The sequence below is a fragment of the Lampetra fluviatilis genome, chromosome 27 (assembly GCF_964198595.1).
Source record: "Lampetra fluviatilis chromosome 27, kcLamFluv1.1, whole genome shotgun sequence".
NCBI lineage: Eukaryota > Metazoa > Chordata > Hyperoartia > Petromyzontiformes > Petromyzontidae > Lampetra > Lampetra fluviatilis.
In genome coordinates, this window is record NC_136301.1 from 760,834 (window position 1) to 778,047 (window position 17,214).

At 50.1% G+C, this 17,214-nt stretch overlaps 1 protein-coding gene across 1 annotated transcript; it reads right to left on the reverse strand.

Annotated features, from left to right (window-relative positions):
• Positions 1 to 475: 475 nt before the first annotated feature.
• MTPN (myotrophin) lies at positions 476 to 16,159 on the reverse strand. Its single transcript, XM_078868979.1, has 4 exons — positions 16,000 to 16,159; positions 4,702 to 4,815; positions 2,939 to 3,022; positions 476 to 2,080 (listed from the first exon to the last, which is right to left on the reverse strand). The coding sequence occupies exons 1-4, from the start codon at positions 16,069 to 16,071 to the stop codon at positions 1,994 to 1,996; spliced, it is 357 nt and encodes a 118-aa protein (XP_078725105.1). The 5' UTR covers positions 16,072 to 16,159; the 3' UTR covers positions 476 to 1,993.
• Between the last annotated feature and the right edge of the window lie 1,055 nt (positions 16,160 to 17,214).

Below are 17,214 nucleotides of genomic sequence, written 5' to 3' on the forward strand. Positions count from 1 at the left end.
GTTCCTATTTGGCGTTGGCACATCTTAACACCGCCTGTTGTTTTGCCAGAAAGGGTAAAAAGCTATTATTTTTTCATACTTTGACACTGGCAAAAAGGTCCCATGCTAAAGATCCCCTATATAGCCTCAACAGACTGTTGGGGCAAGTGTTGTTAGCGAGCACCTATGAAGGACAGCACAGCACAAGAGGCGGGTGGCCAGCACCACGCCCGGCCACCTTTGTCTCCCCAACGCTGATGTCTGCACACCGCACCAGGTACTTAAGGCTGCGTCGACCTATGGAGGAGGCCCACGACTGCTTTTAGTTGGGTTATGTTCACCGTCTATTTTCGTTTTATCGAAGGGCAACACTTTAAAAGGCAAATTCCACCAGCAAAGTTCACCTCAATTCAACTCCTCCAGCCAATAACAAAGCAAACGGGAGCGCGACGGGAACCCTTTGCGGCCGCACGACAGCAGACGCACCGCAAAAAAACAGAGTTCAAATTTTAATGCAATCCGACTTTTGCTTTTCCATCATCAACCTCATGGGGCCACGAACATAACATCACGTGGGCGCGCGTGTGCGAGGCAGATGACGATGGAAATCCGTAAGTGGCTATAACAAAAAAGACAAGTTGGGGGGGTAGGCCCCAGGCATCGATCATTACCCAAGCTCGAGAAACGGCGACTTTATGTAGAGGGGAAGGGGGGGGGCAGAACCTCAGGAATAAAGAGGGGGAGTGCGGGGGCGGGGGGCGTTAGCTGTCTTAACGCAAAGCATTAAAACCGAGGAGGAGGAAGAAGACGTGTTTGTGCAAGCGAGCGAGAATATGCGCCCGCATTTTTTCCTCCCCATTTTCTTTACGCACTGTACTTTGTTTGGAACGCAGAGCATGGAAGTATGGGGAGGTGCGAGGTGTGGGGTGCGGGCGTGTGTGTGCGTGTGTGTGCGTGCGTGTGCGTGCGTGTGTGTGCGTGCGTGTGTGCGTGTGTGCGCGTGTGCGTGCACGGGGAGCGGTAGCAAAGTGGTTAGCATACTGTGCTACGAACTCAGCGACCACAGTTACGCTCACGGCAAACACCAGTAACGGATATCTTACATCGGTCCTGGGCCTCTTCGAGGTCGACTTGTCCTCAATTGCGTACCCGGTGCGGTGTGTGGACAGGGAGTGGTGCTGGCCAACCACTCCCTCGTGTGCCGTGCCGGCCTTCATAGGTGCTCGCTAACAGCACTTGCCCCAACAATCTTTTAAGGCTATACAGGGGATCTTTGTCTCTGTCTGCACGCGCGTGTGTGTCGGTGCATAAACATGGACAAAGCCTGCCCCCTTTCCTGCTGCCCAAGATTTGATTTACTCTTTGGAGCCAAGCGCTGCTGCTCGGCAATACCTATTAAGGGGAGCACGACACGCGGGTGGGCCACGACGGGTGGGTGGGGGGAAACACCGTGCTCACGGAGCCCTCGCTCTGCGAAAACCCTGCGGCTAAAAGTGGAATCACGCGGCCTTTCGCACACACAAGGGTCACACGGGCGATCACAGCGCTCGCTCGCCTCGCCAGCCACAGTTCCGGCAACCGTACCCGGGGCCGTCAAAACGGGGAGTTTCGCCAACATCGACCGCTCCGATAGTCGAGGTGTCACTTTGTGCGCGAGTGACGCACGCGCGCCGATGCGTGTGCGTGGCCTCGAAGCGCACCCGGGCCTGGCGCAGGCGACTCGCGGTGACGTCGCCGTCACTCCGTGGCGAGCGGTGGGTGTTGGTCGTTGCGTGAATGTGCGAGCGCTTTATTCCGGGGTGTGCATGAGCGTGCGAGTGTGTGCACAGGGTGCCCAGTAAGGTCACGCGACGTACCGGCGCCCACCTCCCCCCGCCCCCATGCAATAGCTTGTCGGAGTTGTGCTACGACCGTACGAGTACCCCGCATGTACCGGACTATGCGTGTGTGCGTGTGTGTGTGCGTGTGTGTGTGTGTGTGCGTGTGTATGTGCGGTTACGCGTGCATGTGGAAACTACTGCAGCAAGGCTTTGATGTCTTGTCGCTCGGCTGCTTCAAGCGGACTGAGTCCATCTGGCCCTCGGAATGATTTATCTGCACCCTAGGGATTGGGGGGAGGTGGGGGGAGATACGAGGTGAGAGTGAAGGAAATTGGCATTAAAACAGGTGTCAAGATGTTAAAACACCAAACCAGATACCCATTGTACTTGTGGCAAAAAACATGCTCTAATAATACATGGCATTGTCTTCGAAACTGATTGGCCTACACCAGAGACGGCTTTCTCAGTGGTGAACTGGATGCCTGTACTAAGCTGTCTACGGTTTTGCACTCCCTCCCACAGGGGTCAGGGGTCGATTGGGCCGCAGGGGATTGGGACGACGACGACAACAATGGTGGGAGATTGAGAGAGGGGCCGGAGGCGGTCATTACAAAAAACAAAGGCGTTCAGATGGCTGCAGCGAGTGAGAAGGCAATTAAAATTAAGAGGTGGTACATTTTAATTGGGCACCAAAGAGGCCACCGGATTCAATCGTTAATGTCGGGACAAAACAAAAATCCCAGCTGCCGAAATTGATTTGTCGGGCAGCTGGCACGGTGCAACCTTGAGCACAATCTCAAAGCGTCGTGCATTCACTCAGCTCTGTTGTCAGCGGCGCACAAGGCAAAACCCATGGCAAAAGACTCAACACAATCAGTAATACCCCTGCAGCCCTATAAGTAGAAAAATATATATAATGGGGAACGACGTTTCAGGCAATGGTCCTTCTCCAGCACACGATTGAGCCCCATATCCTCCAATGACAGTTGGAATCTGCCAAACTTCTTAACAAATTTGTCCAAGCATTTTCTGGACGCTGGGGGGGTGCCGGCAAGCCAGGCGACGCTACCTACGTACAGGTGCGAAAGAAGTTCCACGTACATACATACACACATCACACATCGCACGCACGGCGGTACCTTCGAGAGGAGGAAGCTCACGCAGCTGGTGTGCCCCTCGTAAATGGAGGCGAGGAGAGGCGTGAGTCCGTGCTTATCCACCGCCTGCACACCCCTCCGACGTGCGTGCGTCACAACATCACCGCACCCCCTCGCCCGATTAGCGCGGTTGACTACGTACGGTGCGAAAGACGTTCCACGTACACGCAATCGATGTGCGTGCGTTCACTGTGTGCATGTGCGTGTGTTCACTGCGTGCATGTGCGCGTGTTCGATTAGTACGTGCGTGTTCAATGCGTGTGCTCAATGCACATCGCAACACCACCGCACCCGCGATTAGCGCGGTGGCTACGTACGTCGAGAAGGGAGTTCGGCGTACGTACGCCCGCGCTAGCCTGACACGGAGCACGCGCGTACAAAACCGCGATTCCCATCTTGGCAATTTAACTCTCTCCTTTCTGCCCCTGTGCACCCGAACGAAATTTACCTTTTGCAATGACGAACTGATTTAATGGATTATCCAACTTAATTTCCGGTTGACTGGTTGAATGAGCCATTGATTTACTTTATAATGAGTTCACTGTTTAATTTAATTGCCTCTCCGGCTAGATGACCGGTAAATTAACTTTGCATCTTTAGAACAAAATGATTGATTGTGTGTGTATGTATGACTAACCAGAACCACTGGACTCATTTATTTACTGGGACAGAAATTTCTTTAAATTGACTAAATCACTGCTGCATCTGTTCACCGACTGGACAATGATTGGTCGACTCAAAATCTCACGGTGTGACGGAATTATTGATGAACAAATTACCGAATGAATTACCGAATGATTGCATGAGAATGTGATCGACTGGTAATGAACTTGCGAACCCCTGACGAGAGAAACTGGATGAGAGATTGATTTGACTAAATGGATCAAATATTATTAATATACGGGCTCACAATGTAACTGAAAGACTGGCTCACAAGCTAGGTGATAGATGAACTTAATCTTTAGAGGTATGCGCATCGGACAATCGTATGATTAGCACCGAGTAATTGTGTGACCAAATGAAGACTTTAATACTGGGTAATGAAACACATTTTCTGACAGTTGCTGCTGCTGCATTGGCAGTGGTGGCACAAACACAAAAGACCAAATATTCACGTTCGTCAATGATGCTGCATCCATAAATGGAAATCAAAAATATATTTAATAGGACACAATATGTCCTTCTCGTGTGCTATGAAGAAGAGGCCATAAAGTTTTTTGGGTTAGATCGCGTACCTATAGAAATGTGTCGTTAAACCCGCCACAGCCAACTAGTAAGGGTTGTCACGTAAACAGAACGTGCCAATTCGTCACATCATTTACAATCTAAGTACCGTGACGTTTCGCCAGTGATTACACCTAGCCTCATCAGGCGACAGCCAGATTTGTGGAGAAGTCCACCTGTTTCGTTCCTTATCTAGAGGCGTAGATGTGGTGACCACGCTTCTGCGCTCAAGTCAACGAACATGATGCATGCGCATTATGCGAGCCCATTGAGCTTGTCCTTCCTGTCCATTGTGTATTAAATAGCCGTACCAAAGGTAATCCCTATTGAAGTATGGTGGCCTGCATAGGCATGCATTTAAACAAGAGGCCATTGCCCATAACGTCACCTATGATATCTTATATTTGAGGGAGCGTCACTGGAAGAGTGTCGCCGGCCGGGGCCGACGCGTCGCCGGTGGGGCCGACTCGCCGGAAGGCCGACGGCGCGACAAACGGAGCGTGGGACGGACGCCGCCTTACGTTGACGTCCGCGCCGTTGGACAGCAGGAACTTGAGAATGTCAAGCTGCCCGCTGTCTGCCGCGTAGTGAAGGGGCCGCCTCCCGGCCTCCAGCAGCCGGTTCACATCCGCACCCTGCAGCGCAGATAAATATCACACGCGTGGCCTTAACAGGCTGGTCGGGGCAAAGTGCTGTCGGCGAGTTTCACAGATGAGGGCCGCCACGGCACGCGAGGTGGTGGGTGGTCGGCACCACGCCCGACCGCCTTAGTCTCCCCAGTGGCGATGTTTACACACCACACCAGGTACTCCTTTGAGGCCGAGTCGACCTAGGGGAGGCTCAGAAACGTTTCAGATAATCATCACTGGTGTTGACGATGCACACACACACACGCCCACGTAGACAAACAACCGCTTTTGTCCAAAGATCTGTTGAGAGCAGGGTGTCCAACAGGCCACGCTTACGTCAGTTCACTTTACAACCGGTGCAGCACACGGGCGAGCACCGAGTGCAACGTGGCACAGTCGATGCACGCAAGTGCCTGCTGCACCCTACGCTGCAATTAACAGTGATATTATAATACGTTACAGTCAGCCTCAAGTCATTCGTGTATAGTAGTAATCATGCTGCTATTAGCATCGCCGTTAACCTCAACAACTGCAGGTTATTTATGCCCAATTATCCTCGCACCTCTGATTAGCACGGTTGGCTACGTACGGTGCGGAAGAAGTGCAACACACAAACACACAATTATTCAGATTCCTATATTACATCATCTCATTTTCTCTACCCCACGCTGCAGTGTCATTTCCCCTTCGCAATCAAGGGGCCCCGCCATCAATTGGCTCGCCGTTGCGCTTTCAATACAATCAGCCCCCCCCCCGTCTCCCCGTCTGACACATCGTGCATGGACACCGGCTCGGTCACAGACGAAGAGACAACGGGTCGGGCACAGATGGAGAGAAAGTGCAACCGCAGGTCGTCTCAAACGATGCGTTCAGAACCAAAAACCAGGTTAGAGTGAGCGCCATCAGTGGCATAAACCTATAAATAGCGACAGATTTTTTTTTTACAGCCGTTTGTCACGCAGTAAAATCAAAGCTGCTAAAGCTCTCTCTGCCAACAGCTGGCCCCACGCACACACAACACCTCTTCAGAGGCCCTCTCAACCGATGAGCTGGACACTGCGCTCACAGACACCAAGTCTGGGAAGGCCACCGGTATTAAACTAAAATATTAAACTTTTATTTTACCAGGTAAGGCCCACTGAGCTATATAGCTCTTTTTCAGAAGCGACCTGGCTATTACAACATGATAGCTCACACGAAGTGGCTAATCACGTGGAAATGAAGAACAGACAAATACTCTAAATGCACGTTGCTTCTAAATGTGGAGGGAAAAACTGGAGGACCCGAAAAATGTATACACGACCACGGGGAGAACATGCACACTCCAAATAGACAGCAGCAGCAGCAGGCGTCAGGGTTGGGATCAAACCCACGACCTCCTGCATACCAGGCGAGCTAGTTAACTTCTCCTAGCCACTGCATTGACGGCAAGCGCCCAGAATTGCCACCGGTCTGTTGGGTCACCAGGATAGCTTGACGACAACGCCAACCCCTCGTGCCGGCCAACGCAAGTCGATGGACGAGGGATTCTCACACGCGACATCCGTACATGGACAGGTGTCACATTGCTCGCCGGGCGCGCGATAATTTATTTCGTGGACCGCCAGAATTTATACGCATGTTTGGAAAAACCCTGCCACAAAGGGTTTGGATCTCTCTCCTTCGACAATCAACACCCCCCCTGACCCGGCAAGAATGGAACGCCCCAAAGTGCAACTCATAAAACAAACTGCTATTTGCAGCCTCCGGCAGCAGGTGGGACAAGTTGGGGTGAGATAAACCTGTGTAGTTGGCAGGTACACGTAATTTAAGACGCCACTCATTGTTCTGACCCGTGGACAATGCGTGCGGATTGTGTTACTTACGTCTGCCACACCCGGCATGGGGAAATAAGCTCGACACGGGGGGGGGGGGGGGAAATCGCCGGCAGTCCGTGCACTACCAACGCCACCTGTCACATTGATCAATTGCGATGTTACTTCCAGGACTCGCAAACCATGACAAAGTGTGTACACAAGAAGAACTTGCTTGCTTTGTCTGCTCAATGCCTGCTCTGCGTGTGCGGGCTCACAAGGGATTTCCTCATTATATTCCGTTCGCTAAAGATCATGGCGGATTCCTGTATAGGTTGGTTTACGTGAATAAATAAAACGAATCTTCACTGTGGAGAAGGAGGGGTTTTGTGTTTATAGGGACTCCTTTACTTACGAACGAGGTAGGTTCTAGAGGTCTGTTCGGAAGTCGATTTGCCCATAAGTCCAACTTTACTCCTGTCGATTTCAAACGTCTTGTACGGCGTGTACACGAAACACGGGGAACGGCTTTAAAAGTTGTATAATCTCCGGTAAATGTAGATGCCACGGATTCTTCACGTTCTGCAGATGTAGATACCACTGGTTCTTCACGTTCTGCAGATGAAGTTGCCAATGGTTCTTCACCTTCTGTAGATGTAGATGCCACTGGTTCTTCACGTTCTGTAGATGTAGATGCCACTGGTTCTTCACGTTCTGTAGATGTAGATGCCAATGGTTCTTCACCTTCTGTAGATGTAGATGCCAATGGTTCTTCACCTTCTGTAGATGCCACTGGTTCTTCACGTTCTGTCGATGTAGATGCCACTGGTTCTTCAGTTCTGTAGATGTAGATGCCACCAAACGCAGGGCCACAAACCAATGTCCTTACACACCGCAATTGGCTCTTCATGTAGCAGCCATAAGTATTGTGAGTCTGGCACCAAAAGCCAGCCGAATGTTTAGGTGCACCTCGCAAAACAATGTCAACATTGCCTGTGAAACACAGCCCAAGTAAACCGTCAATATCACAGTGGTGGTGGTGCTTATCCAGGAGCAATCCCTTGCTGCTGCTGCTGCACTCAAGTCACACGAGCGCTGTATGCGCTTGATTGTGAGCGTACGTACAAATGTACGCGGCTTCTGCAATGAATATGGATAAATTAAAGTTTTGAAATTTTAAAATATATACTGGTTTGACCGATAGGCAAGAAACATCACACTCAGTGGCAGGGAGAAGTGAGAAACTTCAACCCCCCCCCCCCCCACACGCTGCTGTGTGAACAAGAGGCCACTTGAAGGAATCTCGGAGGTAGCTCTGTGATGTCCGCTTCCGTGCGCCGTCCTCGAACACACTGGGCTGCAGCGCTCTCCGCCAGAGTTCCTTCGGGATTCTTCATCTCGTGACGCGACACCGGCAGCACAACCGCAATAACGTTGGGGACACGTTATTGTATGAAGAGGCTTTAACCTTTCTGCCAATACAACAGGAGGTGGTAAGATGTTCAAACACCAAATAGAAACCTTTCGCAAAGAATCAAAACTGCAATAACCACACGTACTTGTGGTGAAGGTGCAAACAAGCTTGCTCTGATCATTAATATATGGGCATTGTTTTTGAAACCGATTGGCCTACACCAGAGACCGCCTTCTTAAAGGCCGTGTCTAACTGCCAGTGTCAGGCCAGAGAATTCCAAATGGCGAACAGTACAAAGGACAATGCACATATCGGAGCATGTAAGGCTGTCTCTGGTGTAGGACAATTAGTTTAAAAGACAACACATATATTATCAGAGCATGTTTGTTTGCATGTTCACAACAAGTACGTGTGGTTAGTGCAGACTTGATTCCTTGCAAAAAGGTTCCTATTTGGTGCTTGAACATTTGAACACCCCCTGTTTTATTGCCAGAAAGGGCAAAACCTATTCTTATTTTTCATACCGTGACACAGGCAAAAAAAGAGTCCCACGATACATTTGATTAAATTGCTCGAAGAGGAATGTTGTTCGTCATCATCCAGTCACCCCCAGCCCTGCCCACAGTTGTCCCCACCCACCACTACCTACTACTGCAAACAAACACCCCTGTATAGCTTTCACAGACTATTGGGGCAAGTGGTGTTATAGCAAGCAGCACTCATGAAGGGCAGAACGACACAAGTTAGAAGACAAACGGTGCGATTAAAATGATTTACATGTCTTCGTCTTGTAAAACCGACTGCGCATGAATTCCCCCAGCCCTCGGGTTGCAGCATCGTAAATGTTCCACTCGCTATCTTGGCGACCGCCTCTGACCCTTGGGTAATAATCTACTTTTGCTCTTAAAACAACCGAACATTTGTAGACAACGGTGAAACGTGGCTCAGAAAGCCGAGCCAGCTTGGCCGAGATCCTCCTGCATTTGAATCCGAGCAGCCGCCAGTGATTGAATTGCATTCTCAAGAGCGGGGATTTTGCCCATCACCGCGGCTTTTTCCCACTCGTGTTTTCTTATTACACGACTGCTCACGTGAGGGTGAGCCAACAGCGCACGGATACAGACGCCTCTTCCCCACATCACCATATCTTAGCCCAGAGTAGTTCCCTTTGGAAGCGTGCAGCTATCATTTGCCTAGGACGAACTTTCACCGTGCGCAATCCACACCGGAGTGATCGACGCGGTCCTGCGGACTTCCCTGGGTGACCTGAACGAAGCGGTTACCAGCGTTCATTTCGCCGCGGCAAAAGCTTGGCCGTTTGGGCGTTCTCCACCTTGCGTGCTGTCAGTATACTTTACCGGCACTCCCTTCGGCTTCCATATGCAAAAAAATAACTACTTAGGACAAAAAGGAAGTTGCCAAACATTCCAGGCATGAGGATACAACTGAAAAACAAGGTCTTGCGGGACTCCCTTGGGTGAGGCTTCCCTGTGTAAACATTAGCATGGCTCTTGCTCAGCAAAATGTCCCACTATGCCCCCCCCCTACCCTCTTACCTGCGTTTGCCATGGCTCTATCAGCTGACACGGCCATTACACGAACGCCCTTACAAATAAACGAGGAATGGATTAGGCCCACCACCTCCTGCCGGCCCCGCCTTATGGGATATATGCAAGGTACATATACATACGAGAGAGGGAGCATGGTAAATGTAACGTGTCGTACTTTCGTGCATCAAATGTCTAGTAAGGGCAAAGAGTGGTATTACGCAACTCTGGAAAATCCCACCTCTGAGGATAATTGTACCAAGAAGCAGGAAGCAAGTGCTAAAAGCCCTCCTAAGTTTATGAATCATTTACAGAATGATAGACAGTTTCATTTATTGTCAATTATGTTCAAGTTGATTGTGGTGAACAAGGCAAGAAGAAGTCGATGCCGGGATGAGTTTGCCCTGCGTCAAAGGTTGACAGAAAGCAAAACAAATAAAGTACAGCAACTGTTGTTGATAACCAGAATTGTGAGGTTTTTGGTACACTAAAAAAAATGAATGAAAACAATTAATTAAAGATAACACCCATGAAAAAGACACAAAAATCAGCCATGCTTAAGGACAGGTACACTATAAACTCTTTTAAAATATATATTTAACCAGGTAAGGCCCCACTGAACTATAGGGAACTTATTCTTTGGGTCTTTCAGTAAAGTCACGTAGATAAGTTCAAAGAAAATAACAAAAAATAACCAAAAAAAGCGTTCGTCATCAGGAATAGCTCTTCCTGATGACGACCACTTGTGTTGTGATCGAAACGTCGTAGTTTTTGTTATTTTTTGTTATTTTCTTTTAACCCATCTACGTGACTTTACTGAAAGACCCAAAGAATATGAATTCCTGCAGTCACGAAAGCTTTAAGTCAAGATTCGGAGCACTTTTTCAGAAGCGACCTGGCCTCAAATTCGATTCTATTTTGCATATGTAAAGCGCCTTTCACCAAAGGCGCTTGACAATGCTTGCCAACTATGTGAGCTGAAATGATAGCTCAACGATGTGGCTTATCATCCCGTAACAAATGTAACAGCGTCCAAACACACCAGGGCGCAGGCTAAATGGGGTTGTTCTCCAACGCAAGGTTGCAGCTTCATTATCGAGCAGGGTGACTGAAATTACGCGATGTCTCTGCATTGATGATACATTCAGGTGGATGTAAAAACATAGATCACATTCATCAATAACTGTGCACCGAAGCACGGGGATTGCCCAAAATGTCACGGACGACATCGCTTCTCGTTTCGTGGCAGTGTTCATTGCCGAGCGCGTCGAGGTTTTTGTTGTTTGTGCACCACTACCAACGAAGAATCGCAAAATATTGAACGCGAATGTATGGGAGTAGCATCACTCGCTGGGGGCCAACATAATTCACCATCTCGCTTTTAGTAAATAGATTTTTTCACTTCTGGAACTATTGGCAGTAGTCCAGAACATGCGGATTATGATCATCTCAAAATAAGAAATGTGTTTACGCTGCGAGGAATTTAATCACTGCTCCATTTCACACACGCGCGTCGCTGCCAGAAAACGAGTTGACCTGTTTCCCCCACGCTGCTGCCATCTGCCCCAATGTGGTGAAAGAGGAGAGTGGTGGTGAGACATGAGAGTATTCATTAACAGTAGACCTCTCGTAGGTGTAAGATCCTTTGGGGGAAAGATCATTCCTATAATGGGTGATAACTGGAAAACTACATATAATTAATAAATAAATATCCACTTATGTTGGACTTCTTTCGTAGCCAACCTTGCTATTTGGAGGTGCGGGGGAAAGACAACAAACTAAACATGACCTGACATCTGTGAAAAAGACCTTCATCATAGCTCATCGGATCTTCCAGTCTAAAATAATATTCTGATTATGATCATTAAACTAATTATTTGGTGTTGCTGGCAGTGGTGTACAAGCACAATGAACAAACAACAATGCACCGCATTGGTCCATAACGCTGCCTTAAAAAGGAAAAAAAATAGATATAACCGGCAAAAATGGGAAATTGCCAGAAACTACGAATGTGTTGAGCCTTTTCCCTATCACGAGTTCACTTATTGAAAAAATACGAACATCTTTATTCAGCTATAATATAGGTATTTTTAGGGATGATATTGGTCATGAAAGCCTAAGTGTTATCTTTATTAAGTTTAGAGATAATTAACAACCAAGACGTTTTATTAACGTGGAGAAACGTCATCATAAAAAACCCATTTATGAATAAAATATTTCCACTTCAATAAACCTTAACAAGTCACTGCCGTGTAGTTTGTTGCGAGCCACCGTCCCAATGAAGCAGAGTCTGAAGGCCAAGCCTCACTGGATGTGTGGAATGCTGAAGATCGTTTCTGACTGGCTGGCTTCAAGGATGCAAACCGATTTTGTTTACTGGTAAGGTCTTCTTTGACCGAATACCGCCTCGATGATGCGGAAACGACGCTCAAGTGCCCTGTAGACCCGAGCAGCTATAATAATAATAATAATCATGCAATTTGCAACGCAGCCACAATATTTCACAGACATAATTGACCGTGACTCTGTGGCACGAAGCTCAGTGTCACACGAAAAGCTCGGCGACTGAGGCACGGGGGGGGGGGCCTTTAAGTGTCTCTGAAAAGCACCGAACCTTACGCAGTGCACACATTAAACAGGCAATTTCCCTGTAATTGAGCAATAAGATCTGGACATGCTGGTCGACTGGCCTCCTTCTGGAAGGTGATTAGCTCTATTGATCGATGCACGCAGCACTTGCTGGATGCACGACATCACAGCGATCTACTTAATCCGCTACTCCGGATGGGGGATTATCTTCTGGCCTGACCACCTGAGTGTGAAGTTGTAGTTGTTGCTCGGCCATCGAACATCAGCCAATACGAAAGACGACGGCACTCGCTTTCGCTCAGCGTGTTTGCAGGGGAACAAGTGGCAGACGCTTCGAGCAAAGAGGAAAATTATTTTTCAAGGCGGCGGCGATGAGGGGGGTTGGTCGTGAATGAGAGTGCTGGCGGGTAAAAACACGGTTACGCTCGCTCTCAAAATGCCACGGCTCTGTTATTTAATTGTAAACGTTACAGATCTTTCTGGTTTCAACTGTAGCCCGCAGCGTGGGCGGGTCCGCTCCGTGGCGGCGAGATCATGGCACGTTTGCTGCTCCTGGGCGGTGTGGTGAGCGATTGGCGGGCGATCCCCATCCCACTCGAGGGATATCCCAGTAAGTACGCAAACGCCAAGCAACTTTGCGCTCACCGCCGCACGTTTTACTGGGATGCAATGCGATATGGCATTGTGACGTGACGTTGGGTCTACGCGATGCCATCGTGAGATGCGGTGATGACTGTGAGGCGACGTGGTATGGTTGTGAGGTTACCATGAATCTAATCTTTAGTACCACCGAGTGAACATTTAAATGACACTTTCAATACTATTTGGGGGGGGGGGGCTGGTTTTGGAAATCGATTTTACCCCTTCAAACAACTTTATCCCACAAACTTAATCACGTTATAGATTTTGGCAACTTTTTTCAATCCACTGTTCAAGCGCCCGCCCCATCTGCGCGGTGTCGGTCGTGGGTGTTGTTTGACCAAACTTCATCAAGCTGGTCAGTTCAGGTTAAGGAAGGCAAGCGAGGCAGGGGGTGGGGATGGGACAGCATCGTCCCCTTCACCAACCCACACCGATTCTAGCGGTGGCCGGGTATCCAACTCAGCCGGGTTCATTCAGAGCGGCGTGTTTTACACCACAGAGGCAGCGAGCAAGAAGGAAGACTGTACAGTAGTTCTGTTTTCGAATCAATGACGCAGATTGCGTGGAGTGGAAGCCGTCAGGCTACTTTGTGGGCAGCACACGGCACAGTGTAACCAAAACCCACCGCTCTAACCCGCAACGTGAACCGTTCCCACGTCCATGCTCCCCGCATTCTCCACCCCGCGCTTGACAAGCCTGGTGAAGTAAAAGCCGACGAGTGAGTAGTTCCATCGTGTGCCCGTCGCCCTGGAAGGCGTCTTCGTGAGTGGCCCGTGTGGTGGTGGTAAGGGCCCGGGGGGGCCCACACCGTCGCCGCACCTCCCATGAGCACGGTCGTCCAAGCACGGTGCGAGAGAAGTTCAACACACATACGTACAAGTTGCCAGTTATTAAAGCTAAACTATTAAAATGTTACCAGGTAAAGGCCCACTGAGCTATAATCTTCTGTTTCAGAAGCGACCTGGCCACAAACATCTCAACGGAGTTGGCTTACCGTGTGGAAATTTATAGCGGAGCAAATAACTTCGATAATTTGAACGCATGTTTCTAAATGTGGTTGCCCATTAAATACTGCACTGGACGAGCAGTGTTGCCTTTTAGGGCCACGCACGGTGTGACTGACTGACGGGAGGGTTTTGGTGATCACGCCTCAAGTTTTGAAAAGATTCTTACCCGCACCTCCCCATCTTGGTTCAGGGTGCTCCCCACCAGATGCCCCCCCTCCCGTGCCCCCCCCCTCTCTCTCTCTCCATCCACACCACGGACACAGGTTGTGTGGCGATGCTGCTGCTGCTGCCGCCACCGCTAACTACTTCCTGCACTGGCAGCAGTGCACAGGCAGTTAACGTAGAAACCTCCACGCGTGAGTCAACAATAATCATCAGAAAATACTCCAGCTGACGTTTCGGGTGATGGCCCTTCTTCATCGCACAAGAAGAGGCCAGGGAAAAAGCAGATAATAGTTGAGAGATGTCACTTGCACCATGGGGCCTGATGAGAATTACATTGTTTCCTGATGAGTCATTCGGAAGTTAACCAAAAATGTTTTAAACCGCAGTGTGTATTCGTCAACAAACACTGCAGCCTTAAAATAAAACATAATTGGCGACACTTTGGCTTTACGTCTTTCTTTCCTTCGCCGCGAGCCCAGAGGCCTTGGCGAGAGAAGCGTGTACGACGACTCGGGGGTGGACGAGGGGGTGACGAGCAGCAGCAGCAGGAGGAGGAGGCCTCTTGACGGCCACTTGAGGCCCCTCGAATTCGAGAGTTGACGGCCCCCACAGCGCCCCCCCCCCCCCTGGCGATTCGTCCCTGCGGGAAGCTGCGGTGATGGTCTCGTAGGCAGATTGGCTCGTCACAGTGCGTGGACATTCCTCCTCTTCTTATTCTTCTTGCGCAGAGCAGCAAATGCGTTCAAGGACCTGCCGTGCCAGCGATGTCTGCTGCTGCTGTTAGCCACGACCAGAGGAAGACTTCCCATCGCCCGTGCCTTTAACGCGTCTGCGTGTACACCATTGCTACATGTACAGCACCTCGGTGTGTACAGCACCTCTCTGTGTGTACATCTTATCTGTGTGTACAGCACCTCTGTGAGTGTCACTCACCCCGCGTGTCTCTAAACACAGTGCAGCACCACCGCCTCGCAGCCAGGTATAGTAGTGGTGGTCCAGATGTCTTGTGACCCCCCCCCACCCCTAACATTTTTTTTTGCCTTCGCGTATTCATTTCTGTTTTAAATAAACACCTTACTTTAATTAAAAATATATATACAATTCGGTTTTGGAGGATTAAACGTGGGTCACAAGACATCTGGACCAGCCCTGCACAGCGGCCTGCGAGTTACCCTACGCAACATGGCGGCCACACGCTGACATCGCCACTGCAGAGACGATGGGCGCGGATCACGGTGATGGTGGTGGTGGTGTGGTGGTGATGATGGTAGTGTGGTGATGATGATGTGGTGATGATGGTGGTGATGATGATGGTGGTGGTGATGGTGGTGTGGTGGTGATGGTTGTCGTGGTGGTGATGGTGGTGGTGGCGGTGGTGATGGTGGTGGTGTGGTGGTGATTGTGGTGATGATGGTAGTGTGGTGATGGTGTGATGGTGGTGGTGATGATGGTTGTGGTGATAATGGTTGTGGTGATGATGGTTGTGGTGGTGGTGATGGTGGTGGTGATGGTGGTGATGATGATGTGGTGGTGGTGATGATGATGGTGTGGTGATGATGATGGTGTGGTGATTGTGGTGATGGTGGTGATGATGATAGTGTGGTGATGGTGGTGGTGATGGTGTGGTGGTGATGTGGTGGTGATGGTGATGATGGTGGTGGTGTAAGAGGTCCCGAGTTCGATTCACCGCTCACGGCCGCCAACACCGGTGGCACCTCTTGAACCGGTCCTGGGCCTCCTCTATGTCGACTCGGCCTCAAAACGAGTGCCGGGTGCGATTGTGTAAACATTGGCGCTTGGGGAGACAAAGGCGGCCGGGCGTGGTCATTTCCGGCCACACCCCCCCCCCCCCCCAATTGTTGTACCGTGCCGGCCTTCACAGGTGCTCCATCGCGAACAGCACTTGCTCCGAACAGCAGGCGATACGGGAAATGGTGTGGGGGTCTCTGTGTGTGGGGGGATTCTTCACAACTGGGGCCCGTGTGCGAAAGCCGTTGTCGTTGTGTGCGAGTAGCGAGGGCGCCGCCGATTACCTGCGTCACCATGTCTCGCACCACGTCCAGGTCGCCGTTCTTGAGCGCCCACATGAAGTCCTTGTCGCCCATGGCGCTGCCTGGGCCCAGACGCGGAGCAGCGAGCGGCGGAGCGAGAGACGCTGGGTGGGGTGGATGGGGTGGTGGGTGTGGTGGGTGGTGGTGGTGGGTGGGGTGGTGACGCCGCCTCGCCCACACCCACAAAGAGCCTGCGCCACGCCCAACCCTATTAACATGGCCCTTACCCAACCCTATTAGCATGGTCCTTACCCAACCCTATTAGCATGGTCCTACCCACTAAATTAACATGGTCCTACCCACTAAATTAGCATGGCCCTTGCCCACTGAATTAGCATGGATCTTGCCCACTGAATTAGCATGGTCCTTGCCCACTAAATTAGCATGGTCCTTGCCCACTGAATTAGCATGGTCCTACCCACTAAATTAACATGGTCCTACCCACTAAATTAGCATGGCCCTTGCCCACTAAATTAGCATGGTCCTTGCCCACTGAATTAGCATGGTCCTTGCCCACTGAATTAGCATGGTCCTTGCCCACTGAATTAACATGGTCCTTGCCCACTGAATTAGCATGGTCCTTGCCCACTGAATTAGCATGGTCCTTGCCCACTGAATTAACATGGCCCTTGCCCACTGAATTAACATGGCCCTTGCCCACTGAATTAACATGGCCCTTGCCCACTGAATTAACATGGTCCTTGCCCACTAAATTAGCATGCCCCTTGCCCACTGAATTAACATGGCCCTTGCCCACTGAATTAACATGGCCCTTGCCCACTGAATTAACATGGCCCTTGTCCACTGAATTAACATGGCCCTTGCCCACTGAATTAACATGGCCCTTGCCCACTGAATTAGCATGGTCCTTGCCCACTGAATTAACATGGCCCTTGCCCACTGAATTAACAATGGTCCTTGCCCACTGAATTAGCATGGTCCTGCCCACTAAATTAACATGGTCCTTGCCCACTGAATTAGCATGGCCCTTGCCCACTGAATTAACATGGTCCTACCCACTGAATTAACATGGTCCTTGCCCACTGAATTAGCATGGTCCTTGCCCACTGAATTAGCATGGTCCTTGCCCACTGAATTAGCATGGCCCTTGCCCACTGAATTAACATGGTCCTACCCACTGAATTAACATGGTCCTTGCCCACTGAATTAGCATGGTCCTTGCCCACTGAATTAGCA

Coding starts and splice junctions, on each gene's coding strand:
- MTPN (XM_078868979.1), bottom strand. CDS start 16,071: ATGGGCGACAAGGACTTCATGTGGGCGCTCAAGAACGGCGACCTGGAC. Junction 3,023..4,701: donor CCAACGGCGCGGACGTCAAC/GTAAGGCGGCGT, acceptor AGGGGTGTGCAG/GCGGTGGATAAGCACGGACT. Junction 2,081..2,938: donor TGAGCTTCCTCCTCTCGAAG/GTACCGCCGTGC, acceptor CCCAATCCCTAG/GGTGCAGATAAATCATTCCG.